Source organism: Rhea pennata, chromosome 6 (genome assembly GCF_028389875.1).
Source record: "Rhea pennata isolate bPtePen1 chromosome 6, bPtePen1.pri, whole genome shotgun sequence".
NCBI lineage: Eukaryota > Metazoa > Chordata > Aves > Rheiformes > Rheidae > Rhea > Rhea pennata.
The window spans coordinates 7,482,715-7,504,175 of NC_084668.1; the positions used below are offsets into that span (position 1 = coordinate 7,482,715).

At 41.0% G+C, this 21,461-nt stretch overlaps 1 protein-coding gene across 2 annotated transcripts; it reads left to right on the forward strand.

Annotated features, from left to right (window-relative positions):
* Nucleotides 1–4,447: 4,447 nt before the first annotated feature.
* Nucleotides 4,448–19,270, forward strand: MCM6 (minichromosome maintenance complex component 6). Of its 2 annotated transcripts, XR_009958771.1 has the most exons (18): nucleotides 4,448–4,557; nucleotides 5,260–5,406; nucleotides 5,936–6,046; nucleotides 6,553–6,802; nucleotides 7,492–7,657; nucleotides 7,754–7,899; nucleotides 8,782–8,932; nucleotides 9,600–9,741; nucleotides 10,861–11,002; nucleotides 11,145–11,252; nucleotides 11,893–12,048; nucleotides 13,111–13,239; nucleotides 14,495–14,656; nucleotides 15,682–15,817; nucleotides 16,124–16,291; nucleotides 17,620–17,759; nucleotides 18,408–18,657; nucleotides 19,200–19,270. XR_009958771.1 is itself a non-coding variant. In XM_062578682.1 (17 exons), exons 1-17 carry the CDS (start codon nucleotides 4,448–4,450, stop codon nucleotides 18,519–18,521), a joined length of 2,478 nt encoding a protein of 825 aa, XP_062434666.1. In that variant the 3' UTR covers nucleotides 18,522–18,907. The 2 variants fall into 2 exon arrangements, 1 of the variants encoding a protein (XP_062434666.1); XM_062578682.1 differs by lacking the exon at nucleotides 19,200–19,270 and having other exon boundaries at nucleotides 18,408–18,907.
* Nucleotides 19,271–21,461: the final 2,191 nt, after the last annotated feature.

The window sequence follows — 21,461 nt, forward strand, 5'->3', positions numbered from 1 at the left end:
TCATTTACTCACATGTTGAAGGAAGGGGCATTTAACACGCATGTAAAATTTGTTAGAAATGAATTTTTTGTGTACAGGAAAGAGTGGATTCAGGAAAGATAACAGGCTTGTAGTGGGACTAAGAAAGTCACTCCACAGTTTTACTCTTTTTGCATAGTATGATCATTAGGAATTCTGTAGATTCTAATGCCAAGATACTTATTTCACTTCACATTAATAGGTAAGATCAATGCTTGCATTTCTAACAAACAATTTCCATATCATTAATCTGTTACATCAACCTAATCTACTGAATTCATAGGCAAAGCAGGAAAGGATAGAAGCCATTTCTTCCATCATAAGTGAGAATTTCCATCATTTTTTTATTTCAGTACTTAGAAAGTAAGCTTTCATTTGTTTCCACTCATGATGAAAAAGTTCAGAACTTGTTTAAGTCTCTAATAAAAATTCCAGTTATCAAGGTAAACAATCACTGAAGCATAACTTAAAATAAGAAGAAATATTTTTTCCAAACAAACATACAGAATTTGTTGCCTGCATTTGATTTATATTTCTAAGGGTCTGTGTCTACAGATAGATAAAGAAAATAACTGTTAATGACCTAGAGATTAAAAGCAAGCAAAAACAATGAACAAATGTCAGTCTCTTTTACTCTACTTCTGCTTCTACTTTTTTGCTTCCTCCCTTTCATTTACAGCCTCACTTGTTGATTTCTATCTTCTTTTAGTAGCATTCCCCAAATCCACAATCACCTGTAAAAGAGAAGCTCTAAACATGTTAATTCCACTAGATAGCAATGGTCTCTTCTGATGCTGGAATCTGTGAGGAGTTAAAAGAGTTCACTTACTTGTCTTTAATCTTACTAACAAAATCTTGCATGCTTTCATTGCAATGATTGACTACAAGGTTATAGTTGTTTTCATGTTCTGTTTACTTCCAAAAAGATCCTGATACTCCTACAGATTTGTCTCCTGAAGCTTGAAATGATTCGTTCTTTTGATTCATTCATACAGTAATTTCTTAAGTTTAATTAGCTATTACTTTATGTAGAAGGAAAAGTGTTTCAGTCACACACTGACTGCTACTAACTTTGAATTCTCATCCTTTATCTCTTAAGGTTTTCCTGATAATAATAAAATGAAGATATAAACAAATTCTGAAAGACTTCTCTTGTAGGAAGATCTTTCTTAGAGAAGATACTAAGCTCCATGTCTTTCAGTTTCCAAATAAAACTTGCAGAGCCTTTCAGGCTCTTTTCTCAGTTGTGAGTTATGTGATTCCCCCACCCCACTCCTTACTGTGCTGCTTTTACTAACACAGTGACCAAGAAGTAAAAAAGAATAGAGAGGCTGGGAGCATGTCAGCTGGTTCTAGTACTGCTGCTATCCTGCTGTCAACTGATGGCAAGATACATAGCCTCTGCTCACTTTGGTTCTCACAACTTGGCCAAGGGAGGGCATGTTGCTTTCTGCCACCATATCTGAATGGTGAGCTTATCTTTATTAGATGCTTTAGAAGCACAAGAGATGTTTGCGTAGAAGTACTTTTAAAATACATATAATTATTCTTTCTAAAACTCAGACCATGTTGAGCCTGACCTGATGATGCATGAGCATGTTATGGCTGTGGGATGAAGAAGAATCCAAACAAGTAACTTCTCTGGAATCATAAAATCAGTAAGGTTGGAAGGGACCTCTGGAGATCATCTAGTCCAACCTCAAATAGAATAGCTTCAGCCAAGGCCAGCTCAGGTTTATCTATATTTTAATCTAAATATTGAGAACACAGTACAAACACACTTAAGTGTTTCTAGGTAGAAACAACTGGTTTTAGTCACACTCATTACTCTATCTCAACATTAGAACTGTAAGTTGGTAAGACAGTGGTAGGCAACTGGATCCTGTGTAACAAAGAGACAATTTCCTCATGGAAGGCTTGAGTACAAAAGTGTCAGCTATTGCTGGTAAACTACAGCAAAGAACAGTTAAATTTCAGCTAAAGCGACTCACCTGCAGAGGGATAAATATAGTCACCTATGTATGCCACTTGTGCAGTGTCCATTAGGGCAATCCTTGGAGATCTGACTGCATTTCTCATTCACTTTAATTCTGCAGGTATTCAAATTAACCACTCTGAACCTGCAGTCATGCCTCAGATAGGTAAGCAGAAACTGCAACTTTAAGTCCGCTAACATAAAGAAAGCAAAACAATACACAGGAAGTCATGTGAATGTGGAGGGGCACTGTTTTCTGTTTTGTTGTTGTTGTTTGTTTGTTTTCTCCACCCTCAATGCAACAATGATTTCTTAAGGGCTTTGGATTACAACAAGATTTTACAGCAGTGATAAACTCTTCAAAGGCTAGTAAGAGAGAGAACAAGAGCTTACCTAAACAAGCAGGAGGGCATCATGAGGGGTCAGCTGGCCCCAGCTGATTGTTTACAAATATGTGTCATTTAGAGGCAGCTGTCAACAAATCAACCTCTCGCGAGGATGATGGGAAAAAAAATGTTAGATTGCAGGCAGTAAGGCAAGTACTTCGGCCTTTTAGCTCTTGTGTGGCAACAAGAATAAACTTGTATTCTTTCCAAGGCAAGCTTTCCTCTCTACGGATACAACGGAAACACTCTCCCTACAGCACACTGAGTTAGCTGTTACCAATAACCATGTAAAGCTTGTAGAAGTTCTGCTCTCTGAAGAAAAAGTGTATTTTCTTGACAGCTATAATTAGAGTATGACTTGCACAAACATTTTAAGTATTTGCTATTTGGGTATTATTAGTGTATGCTTGGGGGATGGGGGAAGAAGTCACTCAAGAATGTTTCTGCTTAGGGTTTTTTCGGTAGAGAAAAACAAGAACAACAGAAATGATCATTCTAGGGTGAATTATGATTTCCATTACAAATAAACAAGCCTCACAATCAACTTGCTCTTACGTACACTTTTGCTAGTACTATCTCACAATGTAATTTATTCACTCCCAATCTTTTAGGAATTATTTAGTTATAGTATTTTCTTATTTTCTTTGAATACAATAACACTATTGCAGGAAGTCTGTGCTGCTGGTACATTTTAAAGTATTCCAGAATCCCCCCTCCCCCCCCCAAAAAAAAAGTCTTCAGCTACTTGAATTACAGTAGAATTTAAGCACAGGCAGAGAAATCAGTATCTCTCCAGGTAGCAGAGCAATTCTAAGCAACTCTTTATTGATACTAAAAATAGTTGCTGCTGGCAAGCTGCATCTGCCACTCACAGTCATTCAGCAATAGCATCTCTTGGCAAATACTGTATCATCCTACAATTAAGCACTGCATTACAAAAAGAGCTAAGTAATTCCAAGCTAAGGCCCGATTCCCACCTGCTTTAAAGCAGGCTCTCTTCACATGAGGCAAGCCTTTCAAAACTGGAAGGCGTTGATGAAGCACTGCAACCTATTTTTGTCAGCGAGAAGGGCCCACAGCTGCCCGAGATGTCACACTCATGCGCTGCAGGGATCCCCTCAGCACCCTGCTGCTTTACCACTGCTCTGGATGTACCAGCAGAATTTTAACTCCAGTTATTCTAGCTTTTCTCCTTTGCTAGCAAACTAGTAAGCAGTGTAAGTTAGATCAGCCTAAGACTCTGCTAATTTATTCAAGATTAGACTAATGCACACCGGCCCACTAAGAAAGAGAAACAAAAGTAGCTATAATCACACATCGCAGGCTCCTCCCTGCTTAAAGGATGCATTCTTCTATCACAGTTTTAAGTCTTCAACTGCATTTACATTAAGTACGACACCAGTCACAGGAAGCCAAGTGCAGGGGTAACCAAACTTTAGGGGAGAGCTGCTGGGGTTGGTTGGCGCCCATGTCACCTGTTCCCCAAGCCCCAGGCTGCCCACAGAGGGCACCCGGAGGTACACCCGGAGGGTTACGCGAGCCCTACCGTGGCCCGAATCCACCCGCTTTACAGCTTTTCCCCTGTGGGGGGGGGAATTCACCTTGCCAACGCCCTCGCGGGAAGAGCCCCAAGTCCGCCCTGAGGGTGCGCGCAAGCACGCGGCGGGCCGACGGCCGCCCAACGGCCCCGAGGCGGCGCGCGGCGACCCAACGGCCGCCCAACGGCCCCGAGGCGGCGCGCGGCGACCCAACGGCCGCCCAACGGCCGCCCGACAGCCCCGAGGCGGCGCGCGGCGACCCAACGGCCGCCCAACGGCCGCCCGACAGCCCCGAGGCGGCGCGCGCGAGCGCAGCAGCAGCACACAACCCCGCCCCCAGCCCTGACGCCGTGGCATTTGGCGCGAAAGCGCTCGTGCGGGCGGGGCTCTGCGGGCCGGCGGGCCGGGGCTCTGCGGGCCGGCGGCCGCCGATTGGCCAGTGCGGCGGGCACGTGGGCCGGCTGTGGCGCGAACGGCCGCGGGGTGCGCGTGGGGCCGGGGTCGGTGCTCCGGCGGCGGCGATGGCGGCGATGGACCTGGCGGTGGCGGCGGGCGACGCGGGCGCGGCGCAGCAGCAGCAGCAGCTCCGCGATGAGGTGGCCGAGAAGTGCCAGAAGCTGTTCCAGGACTTCCTGGAGGAGTGAGTGGGGACGGGGCGGAGGCGCCTCACGGAGGCGGGGGGAGGCGGCCGCCATTTGGCGAGGGTCGTGCCGCGGCGGGGCCTGTCGCCGCCGCCCGTGCCGTGAGGCGGCGGGGCTCCCGTATCGCCCGGGCCCCCCTTCCCCCGGGCCCCGCCCGCGCCGCCGCGGGCTCTCCGCCTCGCAGGGGGCGCAGGAAGGAGGCGTGCGGCTCTCCCTCCATTTGCAAAATCTCGCCGCAGTCGCTTTTATGGTACCTCTGCCTCAGACCTGCTTGTTCGGTCGCTTTTCGCAAAGTTTTGCGGCAGCTGTCTTAAAACCCCCTCCGGCGCCTTGGCTCCGACAAGTTAATACGCTTGAGTTTCTGCGCTTTGCCTTCCTTTGGCAGAAGCAAGGGACCCGGTAACACGATCGGCCCTGAGGAAACAAAGCCCGTTTGCTTATCTGGAGTCATTTTTAAAGCTTAAGTACGATCCTGTGGTTAAACCAGCTGTATGAAATGCAGCTCTGGCCCTTCTCTCTGGGGTGTTTATATGTAGAAAGGGGACAAAAGGAAAAATACTGTTGGACCCTTTGCGAGGGAATGTGGTCTTGCTCCTGCATGCTCTTTAGCATGTCTTTTCCATCTTTGTTGCATTCAGAAGTATTCCTTTGCTGCCTGATGTAGAACTGTGAACATCCTCCTGCCTCGTATTTGCTTTCAGATTCCAGAACAGCGATGGGGAGGTCAAATACTTGCGTGATGCCGAAGAGCTGATTCGGCCAGAGCGGAACACGTTGATCGTAAGCTTTGTGGATTTGGAGCAGTTCAACCAACAGCTCTCTACTACTGTTCAGGAGGAGTTTTACAGGTAAAGCATAGAGATTACCTGAGAGCTGAGCAATGCAATGTCAGACCCAGAAAGTCTTAGCAAATATTCATCTGCTTTCAGTGTAGTGAAAACTCTTACCATTTAAAGCATTCTTTTTACTGGATCAAAACTTATTTCTTACTGAACTTGTAATTATTACTTGTGCCTCTTTGAGAAGCCTAAGTTAACTAGGCAGTTGCATTTATTCTGGTAAGTAGATAATTAGTATGGAAATGCAGTGTAAACCTTAGCACTTCTTACTCTGAAAATATTTTGTTGTGCCAATGGCTGATTTTTCAGGTTCCACTTCTTAAATATGGGTAAAAGTGAGCCTCCTCAGACAATAAAGCAAATGGTAATATTATACAGTAGTCTCACATTTAACATATTTAGATTAGCTTTTTTGTGTTCTTACATAGTGTGGCAGTACAAGACAGAACCTGGATGATATAAGCCTTTGACTTAGGCTAAAGTGAAAAAGACATTTTAATAGTTTCTGTAAAATTTGAACTTACTTTCTCTGTTTCAGAGTATATCCTTATCTCTGCCGAGCAGTAAAGACTTTTGCCAGAGACCATGGAAATGTTCCTTCAAACAAGGACTTTTATGTTGCATTCCAAGATTTACCTACAAGACACAAGTAAGATGATTATTAAATTCAAAACGTGTGTGTCTTTGTTTGGAGAAAAAAGTGTTCAAACATACTGAAAATGTTTTGACTATGTAGCAAGAGTTATACTGTTCGGGAATTTCTTCACGATTGTACTGATAAGCTTGTGCAGAATGTTTTCTGAAACACTTTATCATTTGTGAATCATACAGACTGTGGGCTAGAAGGGAAGGGACCTCAGATAATTATGTTCATCATATTCCACAAACAAATATAACTTGCCTATTTTAAAAATGATTGTCTATTTTAAAAATGATTTAGGTTAAGTTACTTTTTGAAGCACAACTGAAGTAACTTTTAGATTCAAGCTCAAACCAATGTAAAAGTTTGTGTAAAATCTTAAAATGAGAAAACATTGCAACTGTTCTTTACCCACAGACTGAATGAAACTACCAAATGTCTTTGGTGCTGCACTGGGCCTAAAAATGCCAACTCAACTAAGAATTTAATCCCTATCAATTTAATGTTTTAAACAGAATTCGAGAATTGACGTCAGCAAAAATTGGCTCACTGATGCGTATCAGTGGACAGGTAGTACGTACCCACCCAGTTCATCCCGAGCTTGTAAGTGGAACCTTCCTATGTCTAGATTGTCAGACAGTGATTAAAGATGTGGAACAGCAATTTAAATACACACAACCTAGTATCTGCAGAAACCCAGTCTGTGCCAATAGAAGGAGATTCCTGCTGGATACAAACAAATCAAGATTTGTTGACTTCCAAAAGGTACAGTGGTGGAGGTGTGGGGAGAGACTCTAATAGTGACTTTTCTATGCTAGTTGAAAGATATTGTTTGCACTGCTACACATTGAGGATGGTTAATTTTGCTTCTGTCAACCACAAGAAAAGGCATGGGAATTTCTACTAACAGTTCCTTTCTGTCTATGGAAGACTTATTTTTAAATGTTGGAAGTTATGAATAGAATCAAAGCAGTTTTGTCAGATGACACTTATTCTCCAGTAAGCCAGAGAAAGCTCACATAATTAAGTCATTGTCAGTCTCCTCTGGCAGGTACATGTAATTATTTTATACAAGTATGAAAAGAGGCATCTCATCTTCAGTTTTTAACTCTTCTAAATTGTTTTACTTTGCCAAATTCTACATGTACCACATGTTACAATAACATTTTGTATTTGTCATACTGATCAGAGTGTTTAAGTGTCCAGAGTGTTTTTCCTAGTCTTTAGAATTGAGCTCTCCTGAGTATTCCCTTCAGCTTCTCCAAGACTTTCTACATATTTATTAGTAATGGGGTGTCTTGTTTCCTTGTGGCATTTTAAGAGGAATTTCATAAGACTGACATGGATGGCAGCAAGCAAATGCCACGTACTGTATTTGTTAGCAACTTCAATTTTTAAAGCAGTTTCAAAATTAGAAACATCTGCTGAGTGCTTTAATATTCTGTAATCGTCAGGTTCGCATTCAGGAAACGCAGGCTGAGCTGCCGCGTGGTAGCATTCCTCGCAGCGTAGAAGTGATCTTGCGTGCAGAAGCAGTAGAGTCTGCTCAGGCTGGTGACAAATGTGACTTCACAGGATCACTGATTGTCGTGCCTGACGTGGCTCAACTCTCAACACCAGGTTTGTAGCTACTTCTACCTCTTAATGTACCTTCAATGAGATGTCCCCTCCTGCTTGTTCTGGGAACTGTCATTCTGACTCTTGTTCTAATGGCAGGGGTGCGCGCAGAAACTGGCTCCCGGGTCAGTGGGACAGAGGGCTATGAAACCGAAGGAATCCGAGGACTTCGTGCCCTGGGAGTCAGAGAGCTGTCATATAAACTAGTCTTCCTAGCTTGTTACGTTGCACCAACAAATCCACGGGTAAGCGTGGAAAGAAAACAGATTTTAAAGTGTTGATGGTTTCTCTTCTATATAATTTTACTTCAGATTGAGGGGAGCTAAAATTTTAATTTTGTGTGTGTACCACCTTACTCTGCATTTGACTCTCCTTATATTCTGATTGGATTCATGTAGCAAGTACTTGGCAAATAGCATGCCTGTGAAAACTGCTCTGAACTGTAAAGACAGTTTTAGCAACTTAATCTAAAGGGATAAACGATCCATTTATTTCCATTCAGCCTTCACCCATTTCTCCAGCGTATATTCCTCCTTCAGGAAATCCTAATGCTTCATTTTGTCATGAGGCAGGGGGAAAGCTATCCTTCTTCCCTCCATTTTATCGTATTAAATCATGGGTAATAAGCATAATAAGTAATACTGGTTATGGCTGGGTTTTAGCCGTGATGATATTATTGTTATATTATTATATTTATTTATTGTTATGTTGTTATATTTTATTTCATAATTCTGCTAGCAGCTTGATCATATAAGACAAAAACAGTATTTGTTATTTTCTTGATGCAAGAGTCTTTGGCTTCATTCTAGAGTAAAAAGGGCCTTATAAATTCCGGTTAATGAGGAATACTTGCAACAGAAAAACTTTACCCAAAGGAAGCCATCCTGTTTTGCTCCACTTTTAGTATGGACAAGCATCTTGCTCAGTTTTCTCAGTAACTGAAGTTACTCCTTTGATATTTTCTCCTCCCCTTCTGAGAATTGTCTCTTTCTGTGGGATGTTTGTTGGTGGTGTGCGTTTTTTTTGTTTGTTTGTTTGTTTTGTTTGTTTGTCTGTAGTGTTCACATTCAGTAATGACTGTGTTTTTCATTGATATGACTTTTATATTTTCAATATCCCTTGTTTAGTTTGGTGGAAAAGAACTCCGAGATGAAGAACAGACTGCGGAAAGCATTAAGAACCAGATGTCTGTGAAAGAGTGGGAAAAGGTGTTTGAAATGAGTCAAGATAAAAACCTCTATCACAATCTCTGTACCAGCCTCTTCCCCACTATTCATGGTAAGAGTCCAGTTGTTGCATCAGAGTGGAGACATCTCACTTGATATGTGAAAACATCAGTTCTTTCTGGTGTCTCTGTAGTGCCATTTTATAGCCCTGTACCAACTGTCTCAATTTATTTGCTCCATGATTGGCTTCCCTAGAAAAGGGGAGCCTATTTCATGAGTATGTCCTGTGTTTAAATCATGAAGACCTAAGTCAAAATGGTTCGTTTTGCTGTTGTAACATCTACAACTAAACCCAACAACTGATAATCAGATATTAGCTTTATTTTAGATGAGCATCCTTCAGAAGATTGAAGGGTTCTAAATATTTTCATACTGTCATGCATGCACATGTAAGTATTTGTTTGAAGTTCTTGCTTGTGGCTCTGAAATAGTTTGCGTGCGTACTTTGGTTATGTCTGAAAAGCTACCAGCTGAACTTTGTCCATATTCTGAGCTACTGCAGCATTAAGGAATTTGGCTGTCATATGAATTGTTCATCTTTGAATTTGTATCATGCATGTAAATGTAGTTTAGTGGATGTTCAGGAAACTGGTGGGTTCTGAGCAGATGCTCCCAAATGCCATAAAATTCTGCTGGGCTAATTTCTTTTTTTTTTTTTAAATAGGAAAAACAGGGAGCTGCATTTTGGATTTTTTTTTGAGTATCTTTTTCTGGGACAGGTAATGATGAAGTGAAACGTGGGGTTCTGCTGATGCTTTTTGGAGGAGTTCCTAAGACCACTTCAGAAGGCACTTCATTGCGTGGGGACATCAACGTGTGTGTTGTTGGTGATCCAAGTACAGCCAAAAGTCAATTTTTAAAGTAAGCGTCTCTTTAGAACTCAGTATTTTTATATGATTCTGTGTGACTGGAGCTATAAGTGCTTATTGTGGTTTGTGTGTGTGTGTTTGGTTGGTTTTTAACCTTAACTAGGGAAGCAAAATACATAAGAATACTTTCCAGGAACTGCTTGGATACTGGAAAGTTGAATTACTTGTATAGGGCTGAAGAATATTTAACTAAGCCCATGTGGCAGCAACAGCAGGGAATGAATTAAGATTGTTATTGTTGTTGAGGCAACTATGAAAATAAGGATTTTCAAATCTTTTTTGAAAGACATCAAATAGTAAAGCTACAGAGTTTGTTGCACATCTTAATGATTTTTCTGTTTCATTCATTTTTAGCTTAGCCTAAACTAAATGGTCCCAAACACTTTGGACAAATAGACAGCTATTAACCTTGAACAGTAATTATTGACTACTCAGTCTCATGGTTTTTTATTTGAAATACTACTAAACATTTTATTACGTTCCTTGTACACCACTTTCTGTGGCAGACTAGTTTGGGGACTACTGATCTGGAGAACTGACTTGATATGTCTGTTGGCATAGGAAGCACAGGATTTCTAATGCGGTGTTTGCTTACCTCTGCATCTTGCTCCTTGAAGCTCAGATACTTGCAGCATACACTGTGTCTCAGAAGTGCGCAGGCACCACAGGCTGTATTAGGCTGCCTGAGGGCAATTTAACTGCTTTCTACTATGAAGCTATTTGTTGCTTTGTGCTGACATTCACCTGACCCGTGAGTAGCTGTGTCAGCCTGAGAAGTCAGCAGAAACCTTGTAGGAAGAGGTCTGGATTATTTTTTTCAGGCACTGTAGCCAAGGGTAAATGAAAGAGTAAATGAAAGACCTGTGACAGCCTGCAATTAAATAGTTCTTACCTCCCAAGAGTACGCTCAAACATGAATATTGATGAGAGGGCCTACCTAAATATTGATTGTAAGTCCTTCTTTTCTGAAGACAGGAATGAATCTTGGCTTTAGATTTTGAAAGCAGTACTGTGTTAAAGCTGTCTCATTTCTGCGGGTTTTTTTTGTTTGTTTTTGTTTTGTTTTTTGAGTTCACACAACTCAATTCCTCTCTGTTACTTCTCTCCATAGGCACGTGGAAGAGTTCAGTCCTCGTGCTGTGTACACCAGTGGAAAAGCCTCCAGCGCCGCTGGTCTAACAGCGGCTGTTGTAAAAGATGAGGAGTCTCATGAATTTGTTATTGAAGCTGGAGCACTGATGTTGGCAGATAATGTAAGTCCAGTGACTAGAGAGTTTCTGCGTCCATGGAACAATTTTGATTAATGACAAAAAGCCCCAAATTGTCTTTAAGAAGCTTTTTCTCCAAAAGTGATTGAATTTGGGTAACATGTTGTTTTTAATTCTTCTAACGTAGGGGGTTTGTTGCATTGATGAATTTGACAAAATGGACATGCGAGATCAAGTAGCCATTCATGAAGCAATGGAGCAGCAGACTATATCTATTACTAAAGCAGGAGTAAAGGTAGCTTGCGCTATTCCTTTGATCGTCCAGTCTACTTCATTGCCTAAGTTTTTGTTACATGTATTCATCCACTGTGATACTCTATCATATTTCCATTTCAGCTCTGTAGCTGCCTCACTGTAACAGCAGAGATACCACTTACCTGCTCGGTTTTTGTGCTACGTACCTAGAGAGAATTAAAAATTTTGCTGAAAGAAAGAGATAGTAGTGGGTAGGAAATAGAAAGTGGGAACCAAGGTGGGAAAATCCTAACCCTGAAGTGTCCCCAGAAAAGGATATAGACTTGCATTTGTTTGTAGAAGTAAATTGTATACATGCGCTGTAAAAACACTGAGTGTATTGTGAAAAAGTTTTAACTGCTAGCTTCAGTAGTGTAGACAGACATGTAACAAAGTTAAAATACTGATTCGCACAAGCTGTGGATCAGGGCAGAGAACTGGTTAGAAAGTACTGGTGAGAATAGTTTTGGTTCTTCTAAGGAGCTGTTGTTGTAATACCATTGTGTCTCTATGTAAAAGATGGGTAGCGTTGTGAAGATGTTACAGGATAGTCTACTGAAGCTATGCTGACCCATGGAAATTGCCGTGAGTTGGTTCCTTTAGCAAGTGGTCACTTTTTCTTTTCCTCACTCTGTTGTCAGGCTACACTGAATGCCAGAACCTCCATTCTGGCTGCAGCAAACCCAGTTGGCGGGCGCTATGACAGATCCAAGTCACTGAAACAGAATATAAACCTGTCAGCTCCCATCATGTCTCGGTTTGATCTCTTCTTCATTCTCGTGGATGAATGTAATGAGGTAATTTTAAGGAGTCATACATTAATTTACGTCAGAAAACATTTTTGGAGGTCTCTAGTCCAACCCTAAGTTTGAAGTAAAACACTAAGAACAGGTTGGCAAGGCTTGACCTGGTGAGTTTTGATTATCTCCAAGGATGGAGATTCTACCACCTCTCTGGGCCCCTGCTCTAACGTTTGACAATTCTCATATGTTTGGGTTAAAAAAAAATTTTTTTTTTTAAGATGATCAGAATTTCTTATGGTCCAGTTTATGTCTGTTGCCTCTTGCCTTGTCAGTCTGTATTTCCAAGAACAATCTGGGTCCATCACCTCTAAACCCTCCAATGAGATGATTGTTTCCTTTTATGGCTGAACAAACCGAGCTCTCTCAGCTTGTCCTCATAGGTCACCTGCTCCTGCGCAGTGACCATCTCTGTGGGCCTACACTGGGCAATTTTAGGTGAAATTGATCTCCTGAGAGCTCCCTCCTGCTTGCACTTTTCTGCTCTGTCTAGAAAGCTATGAGCTGGCAGTATGCTTTTAAACACACCCTGCTGAATACAAGGATGTTGCCCTTTCATCTTGTAGTGATTTAACCTGCAAACTTAACACCATTAGTCATTTTTTAAAATGGCGAGTCACTATGGTTAAGATTGCTACCACCTGTATATGTGGTGTTGGCCTTGGAAGTGCTTGAGACAGAGGAATATTGATTCAGTAGTTTTCTCTGCTCTTTTGCTGAGAGTGATTATTTACGGACTATTAAAAGAGACAAAGTAGGCTGAAAAGAAAGAAAACAGTTTCCATGCTGTAAAGTGTTGCTTTCTGCTGCAGCCTTGGCTATCTTGTAACCCAGGAGAGTTGAACCTGCCTTTCATCTTTTCTCTGATATTTTCTCTCTTATTAAAAACCCTCTAGGACATTCTCCTGGGTGTTCTGGCAGAGAATCTTGCTTCAGGGAAATCTAGCTCTGCCATGAAGAGTGCAAGTAAGGGAGCAGGATGGGAAGGAAGACTGTAACTGTTGTTTTAATATGTGGCTGGTGCTGTGAAAGTGATATAACAGAGCAATAATATCCCAGGTTACAGATTACGCCATTGCCAGACGCATAGTGGATCTGCATTCCAGAATAGAAGAATCTGTTGATCGGGTCTATTCATTAGATGATATCAGAAGGTATCTGCTGTTTGCAAGACAGTTTAAACCAAAGGTAAATCTATTGTCATCTTTTAATACAGTATACTGTATGGAAAGATCCAAGGGAACAGTTATTCTGCAGCTTGCTTTCGTTACGCAAATGCAAAGACACTTAGCTTAGTTTTCTCCCTAGAATGCAGCTGTAATCTCTGTTATTATCTAGAAACATAGTATATTCTGGAGCCATGTATTCTTTTGAACTCTAGAGACCCAGCCAGCCCAGCTGAGAGTATTTTATAATTAGGGATCTTAATTGCTTCAGTGGCAGTTTTTTAGCCTCTGTCTAAAGCCACTGATAGGTAGTTTTGTAGCTCTCCCTTATCTCCGGGTTATGGGGTGTTTAATGTAGTTGCCACAGATTTTTGTATTTCATTGACTTATCGCTTAAACAATTGGTTTGCCTTTGTTTTAAAAGGATAATACTTGTTCCTCAGTATTTCTTTACCGTCTTATGGTAAAATACAGAATGTTGGAAACTGCTCTAAGTACAATTTTTTGTGTTCTGTCCAAATTGCAGCTTGCATGGGCTGTGTGAGATCTTTCAGAAGTTCTTCTAATGTAGTGCCTCTCAAATGCTAGGAGAGAGGACATCCTCCCTTACTGTATCCCAGTAAGGATCTGGGATATCTGCAGTCTGTATCCCAGAGAAGGCCGAAGGAATCCCTAGAATAACTCCATGCCTGTCTGGCTCTGGGGAGAGGACAGAGGCTGACAGGGCTAGTCAGTATATGGCCTCATCTGATTTTCATTCTGGAAGGTCGAGTTTACTGCTTTGCAGGAGTTTTGCAAACTCTTATTTCATTTCCATGTGGTGGTGAGTGGTTTTTGCCGGTTGGATCTCTGTGTGTGCAGATAGGACTTGGGTCAAAGCGTGTACACAAAGCTGCAGTCGGTGTACATCGAGCCTGTGTGCTTGTGTTTGAAATTGATGGAGGGTGGATACACACAGAACAATCTACTAGAGACTGGTAGTGAGTTGTGCCTGGAAGCTAGTGGGTAGAACAGAAAGTTCAGATGATTAAAAGTCTTTTGTACAAAAATTGATGTGTTAATGTTGTTATATTTAGTATAATGCCATTGTTATTGTAATCATTATCACTATATAACTAATATTGTAAAACAGTTGTTATTGTGTGTAGTATGTGGGACAGTAGACTAAAAAGGGTAGCTAGTATGGAAAAGTTTGGGAACCACTGATCTGACGGGAGAAGCCTGAACTTTAATGTTTTTTAATATGGTAAGCTGTTATACCGCCTTGTGTCAAATAGATATCTAAGGAATCGGAGGACTTTATAGTGGAGCAGTATAAACGACTACGTCAGCGTGATGGCTCTGGAGTGACAAAGTCATCCTGGAGAATCACAGTGAGACAGTTGGAAAGCATGATTCGGCTGTCTGAAGCTATGGCCCGTATGCACTGTTGTGATGAGGTATCAAGTCTCTATTAATGTTGTGGGAATTCTGGCTTTGCTATTTATCTGTGGTATTGTGTATATTTAAATCCTATGGGAGAGCTTGGATGTTTTCACTTGTGAAACCAATCATATTTGGTCTGAATTTGTATGCCAGAAATACTGCTTTTAAAGTATGTCTTATAAAAACTGAGGTCAGCTGGTTTAAACTGCAAACATGCATGTTTTTGCATGATAGGTGTGTCAGCACTTTTATCCAGTCAAATTATACCAGACAGGAGGGACAGTCATCTGTATTAATATCAGCCAGGGATGCTGACAATGTCTCTCCTAATCTCATAGTTTGTATTGTCACACAGCTGTTTTTTTATCTATAATCTAAAAAGCCAAAGTCCGTCAAGGCAACTGAACCTCCCTGAGAGAATGCAAAGGGATACAGTCAAGTACATACTTGTGATCTGAGCTCCTCCTCACATCAACCAATGTTGAGATATATGTTGTGTTATGGCTATAAAATGTAGTTTAACCACTATCTACATACTCCCTGCTTTGAGACACAGCAGGTTTTTTTTAAACGTTGGTTAGGGGGTTGCAAATGACACTGCAGTGGTAGTAAACTGCTCACTGGTTATGTGAGGAGGACACTCAATGGGTTCATTTTAGTTAAGTTTAGCTTATAAAGAAACAGAGAGCTTTTGGCTTACGGCTCAGCTAGAGAAGACCTTATCAGTTTTCTTCTCTTTTCAAATTCAGAGGCAGCTCTCATTAATTGTAAGCATTTTTTCATACTGTTTCTATTTGGACCCATTCCTTTCCGAGTCTCTTACCAGTTTCCTCCATAATCTTATGTGAACTCAGTCACACCTGTAGCAGGATATAATTTGGCTTGCAAAGACTTTACAGATTATGGTTTATTGGGTGAGATGGAGCCAGTTTGTCAGACTCTGGTGTGAGTTTGTGGAACTTATCAGGGAAACAAATCTTTAATACCAGAACAGCCACCATGCATATTTAATACATTTTTTTTTTCAAATCTTTCCCAGGTTCATCCAAAACATGTGAAGGAAGCTTTCAGGCTTTTGAATAAATCTATCATTAGAGTTGAGACTCCTGACATCAATTTAGACCAAGATGATGAACAGCAAATGGAGGATCAAGAGGACCAACATGGAGTCAATGGTAAATCACTTGCAGAGAACTTTTGAAAGGGGAAAAGGACTTCCAGCCCTTTATGGGTTACACTGTTTGAGTGTATACTTCTCTTTATTATATAGGCTTTCTCTTTATTTTTCCTCTCTCTAACCAATAATGGCTGGAGTAAGGGTCTAGGATCTTTATTCCTGTTCTTAAGTCTCTTTACTTTCCAGCCTTCTTGTGGGCTCCACTCACTTTGTTGGTCACCACAAGATGTTTCTGTGACTCTCAGAGAGTTTTAGACAGTTAAGAGACATTGCAAAGTTAAACTTTGTGCATGTGTTCAAACAGGTGAGGCAGAAGCTCCAGCTGGGGTCAATGGTCTTGTGAATGGGATCGCTAGCCATCCTGAGGACGTGAGCAAGGATGCTGCACCCAAAGCTTCTCTTAGACTGGGCTTCTCTGAGTATCGACGCATTTCTAATCTCCTTGTGCTGCACCTCAGGAAAGCAGAGGAGGGTAAGAATTTTTTTTATTAACAAGATGACACACTGTGAGTGATGTTACCACATGTGGGTTGATTGTTTTCCAAATCAGATTCACCTAAAACTCATGAGAGAGTTTCTTTAGCTGTGAAAAAACTTACTCCTCCGATCACTTTAGAGAAAAACGGCTTGAGTTAAATGTCTTGTCCTAAAAAGTTAGGATACAAGGCTATAATTGTGGATCTTTGAACAGGGGTTGCCACTTCTTCCTGGGCAATTTTCAGTGGAACTTGGTAAGCATCACTGTGTAAGTCGAGTCTTTGCTTTTTTGTACCCTGAAATACTTGAGACTTGCTAACAGAGCAACCGTAACCTCTGCAGGGGTTCATACACTTGCTGCTCTGAGCGAACTAATCCCACTGTGCTGAGATTCAGTACAGAGAGCAGCAGTTCAGGAAGCAAGTGTTACTGCATTTCATGCTACTATACTTGCAACTTTTGCTCCAGCTGAGACATCGGGCTTGTTAGGTCCTATGTGACCTTGTATATATGTGAATGTACAACATCTGCTGGTATGAATACAGCTTTGTGGACTTTCTAGCTCTGGCATCTTAGTCATTTGTCATAGACCAGCAAGCCAAGGAGTACGTCTACAGAGCAGGGAAAAGGGTTTGCAGCATATGCTGGTTTAATGTAGCTAGAATGGTCAACAGCTATGAAAACATTGTGACAAGAGCTTTAATATATGCAGGCAACTGCAGCTCAAGGTATAGACTGAGCCAGGCTGCATCCTCTCTGGGGGAGACAAAATATTCCAGTTGCAACAAGGCTACTCTGTGGTGAAACGTGGCCGCTCTCTGACAGTATATAACAGTAGTTTTATACTAGTATATAACAAAGTTTTTGGACGACTATGGAAACTCCAGTATCTGTTCCAAATACTGAGTATTTGTACAAGGATGATTTCTTCGGTTTTGTGTGATAGTGATTTTCTTTTGTCTTTACTTAGAGGAAAATTGTACAAGTCCTTACAACTACTTCTTCTTGAAACTGAGGTATTTGCTAAGCTGCTTGTTTAGCTTCTTGGCCACATAAACACATGAAATAGAAAGCCTTAATTCTGAATCTAAGTATTTAATCTCCAATAAAGCTATGATACAATAGCCTTCCATACAAAACATGCTGATCTGAGAAAAAGAAGAAAATCTAACAGGCTATTGCGTGTTTCTCTTTCCAGCAGAGTAAATGTTAAAATAGACGTCCTTTTCTCTAACAGTTTGATTGGTATATTATGTTGCTGTGTTTATGCAAATTTTGTGGATTGGCATTGTCATTAGATTCCCTTTTTTATCTTATTTGCAGAAGAGGACGATTCATCATTAAAGAAAAGTGAACTTATTAATTGGTATCTAAAGGAAATTGAATCTGAAATAGAGTCTGAAGAAGAGCTCATAAACAAAAAGAAGATCATAGAGAGAGTCATTCATCGACTTACACATTATGTATGTACAGAGATAGTGAAAGGGTTTTAACTTACGGTTCATTTTTAACACTGTATATTCCTAATTTGAGAAATATGTTTTGTACTTCCATATCACTGTCGAGTGCAATATAAATGCTTTCTTTGTTTAAATCTCTGTTAAAAATAGGTACAGAGAAAACATTGAAATAAGTTAGAGGCAAATGTGTATGGATAGAAGTTTAGAGTGCTATGTTGTCTCTATCCAGAAGTGTAAGTGGTATTTTTCTGTACTTCTGTAGTATTAGTTGTACATTAGGACATAGAAATGTACACAAACACAAATTCATTGGTTAGCTTTAAGCTTTATTTATTATGCCTTGTATAAAACACTTACCTGAGGTAAAAATGATTATTTCCCAGAATCAAACTGTTTACATGCACAGAACTTACTGACTTCAGATTTTGGATTCAAAGCATGAGGGTACTAGAGCTGTCTAGAGGAAAAAATACAAAAATATAAAATGTGCAACATATTCTTAAAGACACAGAACAGCTAGACTGAGATGTTCCCAGAAATCCTCCTATTTATCAATAGGAAGTGCTATTAGTATAAAAATGAGATGACTTTCAAAAAGTATTAATGGTCTTTTTCTGGTCTTGTCTAAATATAGTCTTTTGTGTGTTGCAGGACCACATTCTGATAGAACTGTCCCAGTCAGGGCTGAGAGGCTCCAGAGAGGAGGAGACTTTTGATGAAGACCCATACCTGGTTGTCAACCCTAACTATCTGCTGGAAGACTAAGGCCTGAGAACAAGATTGTGGAACTGACTAGTTATGTGTTGGAAAATGCATTCTCTCTGAATTCTTGCAATAGTTGCTATATAACTAACATCTTAAATTTATATGAGCGCTTTACTGTTGAATGGACCAATATGCGGTTAGTAATATATGATTAATCATATACGCTGAACGTACTTGGAATGTTTTTAAACGAACAACACATTAACGTATTAGTTTCATTACCCATTCTGGGTTTTACTACAATCGTCCAGATGCAGAGGAGAGTCATTCAATAGCTCTTTTCAGCATCAAGCTATGTAGATGCTTTTGTTTTAAATGAGAAGAATTTTGCATTATTCTTCTACGTATTTAGTAAACTTTTTATGCTATAGGTTTTCATTGTTTTTTCTTATGAACATAAATAAAAGATCATTAAATGTCCACAGATGTCTGGGGGTGGCTTTGTTGTCAGTGGTATGTGGGCTTGCTGTTTTCCCTGCCCTTGCTTTAATGTTGAAAAATTAATGATCTAAATGCATAGCATTTTATGAAATATTTAATCTTCTGGGTGACGGATATGCTGTTTTTAGGAAGGCTTTTAAACTTCTAAGAGATAACGACAAAATCTGATTGCTTCTCTCTGGTTTTGGATGGACTTTCTGTATATGCTCCTGTTGCACTTTTCTCTTTTCTTATTAGCCTCTCCTAGCTTTGGGATAGAGAGAGGATTAGCTCAGAATTTTATTGCCGTTGCTGGACCGCTACCCAGTGAGCTAGTAAATAGTTTGCAGAACCAAGCGCTACCCAAAGAGGCTCAGGACCCTGCTGGGAGCGAAGCCCATGAATACCTGTGCCAGCAAGATCCGGTGGCTTCTGAGCTGCCCCTGCGCCTCTCCCGCCTTCGTGAGGCCGGGGTGACGCACTACAAAGTCTTCCTGCCGTGGTCGTGCATCCTCCCGGAGGGGGACGCCAGGAAGCCGGACGAAGCTCAGGTGCAGCGGTACCGGGAGCTGCTCGAGACGCTGGCTGCGGCGAACCTGCGGGCGGTGGTGGTTCTGCATCAGCAGCGGGTGCCTGGGGCCGTGGCTGCGCGGGCTGCGCGCGGGGAGGCCGGCGCCTTTGCTGACCTGTTTGTGGAATACGCGGAGTTGAGCTTCCGCTCCTTTGGGGCCCTGGTCGGCGCGTGGCTCACGTTCAGCGACCTGCCGGAGGTGCTCGAGAGCCTGCCTTGCGGCGATCGCCGGGCCCGGGCGCAGGCCCTGGCTGATGCGCATGAGAGAGCTTATCAAGTCTACCACGAGAAATACTCGCCAGCAGGTAAAGATGTGTCTGTAGGACACTGTTTTTCATAAATAATTTGCGAGGGGATTAAATTATCATTTACAGGGAGAAAGAGTTTACATTTGTATTTGGCCAGCACAGGAAGATATACCTGCATTAATACCTGAGTTTCTAGTTAATCTGAATTTTATGCATTCTAAAATAACAACCAGCACAACTTAGTTGGAAACTAACATTTTTTGACTAGACCTTAAGAGCATCAGCCAAATTTATCAGTGATCATATGTTTTAATGTGGCTTTTTTCCTTTTATGTTCCTTTTAGCATTCTAAAGATTAGTCAGCTTTGAGGGCTGTGAGTATTATTGTAAAGCTATATACTTAAAGCATTGGGAATTTGTTAATGATTTAATTTGATACCAAATGAAACTTGAGCTGATAGAGAAGAGTCCGAGCTGTGTTTGTGATCATTGCCTCGTTTATCTTGGTGTCAAAGTGTGATGCATTAGGTAATAACCAGCTCCAATCTGAACGCTAGTATTATTTCAGAATAATACTGTCATTTCAAGGGAACACAATATTTATGCTAATGCACTTATTAGGGGGAGGTACTTCTCTTTATTTTTTTTATTATCTTGTAATTTCCTATATACCCCTTGGAATTAATATTTTGTTCTCTTTTCCAGCACAACTTCCTGCATCTGCTTAGACAGCTGTGTTGGTTAGGCTGGGAATGATGTGCTTCCTTTTCTCCATGTGTCCAGTTAGCAGCCTCTTTCCCATGGAAAACTATGGCCTTAGGACTGGATTGCATCTTTAAGAATGCTTCATGAGAAGTTTATTCAGCTGCACTTAAGGTGATCCATGAATATGTTATTTTGGAATTTCTTTCATTAATTTACATTTGATTAGCAATCGATTTTAGGGGGGGGGGGGTTCTTATTTACAGGTGTAAGTAATTTTTTACTGCAATTTGACCTCAATCTAGCTGACCCGAATGCCTATTTACTTTAATCCTGTCAACCTGAACTAATTTTAATTAGTGAGTAAATTAGCCTCCTTGGTTTGCAAGCATTAATTAAAACATATAGATGGTATATTGTTGTCTAATTAAATATTTGCAAGGTATTTATACTACTATTTGTGCTGTCAGATCTGTCAGATCCATCTTCTTCTGAGCTTTAAAAGGCTTCTTGGAGACTGGGGAGATAAAATTGGGAATGATTTATACAGCATAGCAGGGAATCGAGGAATCAGGTTAGTCTTTTGTGGTTACTGGGACCCAACAGTGACCAGTAAGAACTCTGCAATGTCAGCACCAATTTTGGGAAAGGCTTGTCAGTTTTGGGAAAGGTGTGTGTGTAAAAGGTAGAGATCAGATGTTAAAGAGGTAAGAGTGGTTTTGTACTTTAACACTGCATGGACGCTTTGTTTTGCAACATGGTAATTTAGCTGCTAATTCCAAAGGAGATGAAAGAAAAACGATACTTTCCAAGCAAAAATCATAGAAAAGTCTAGGTTGGAACACAGTTTTGGAGGTCGTCTTGTCCAACCTGTTGACAGTAGAGCCTTACATTAGGTTATCCAGCATCCTGTCCAGCTGAGTCCTGAAAGGTTCCAGTGAGGAAGATTCTACTACTTTTCTAGGCAGCCTATTCTTGTGTTTTCAATAGCCTCTTTCA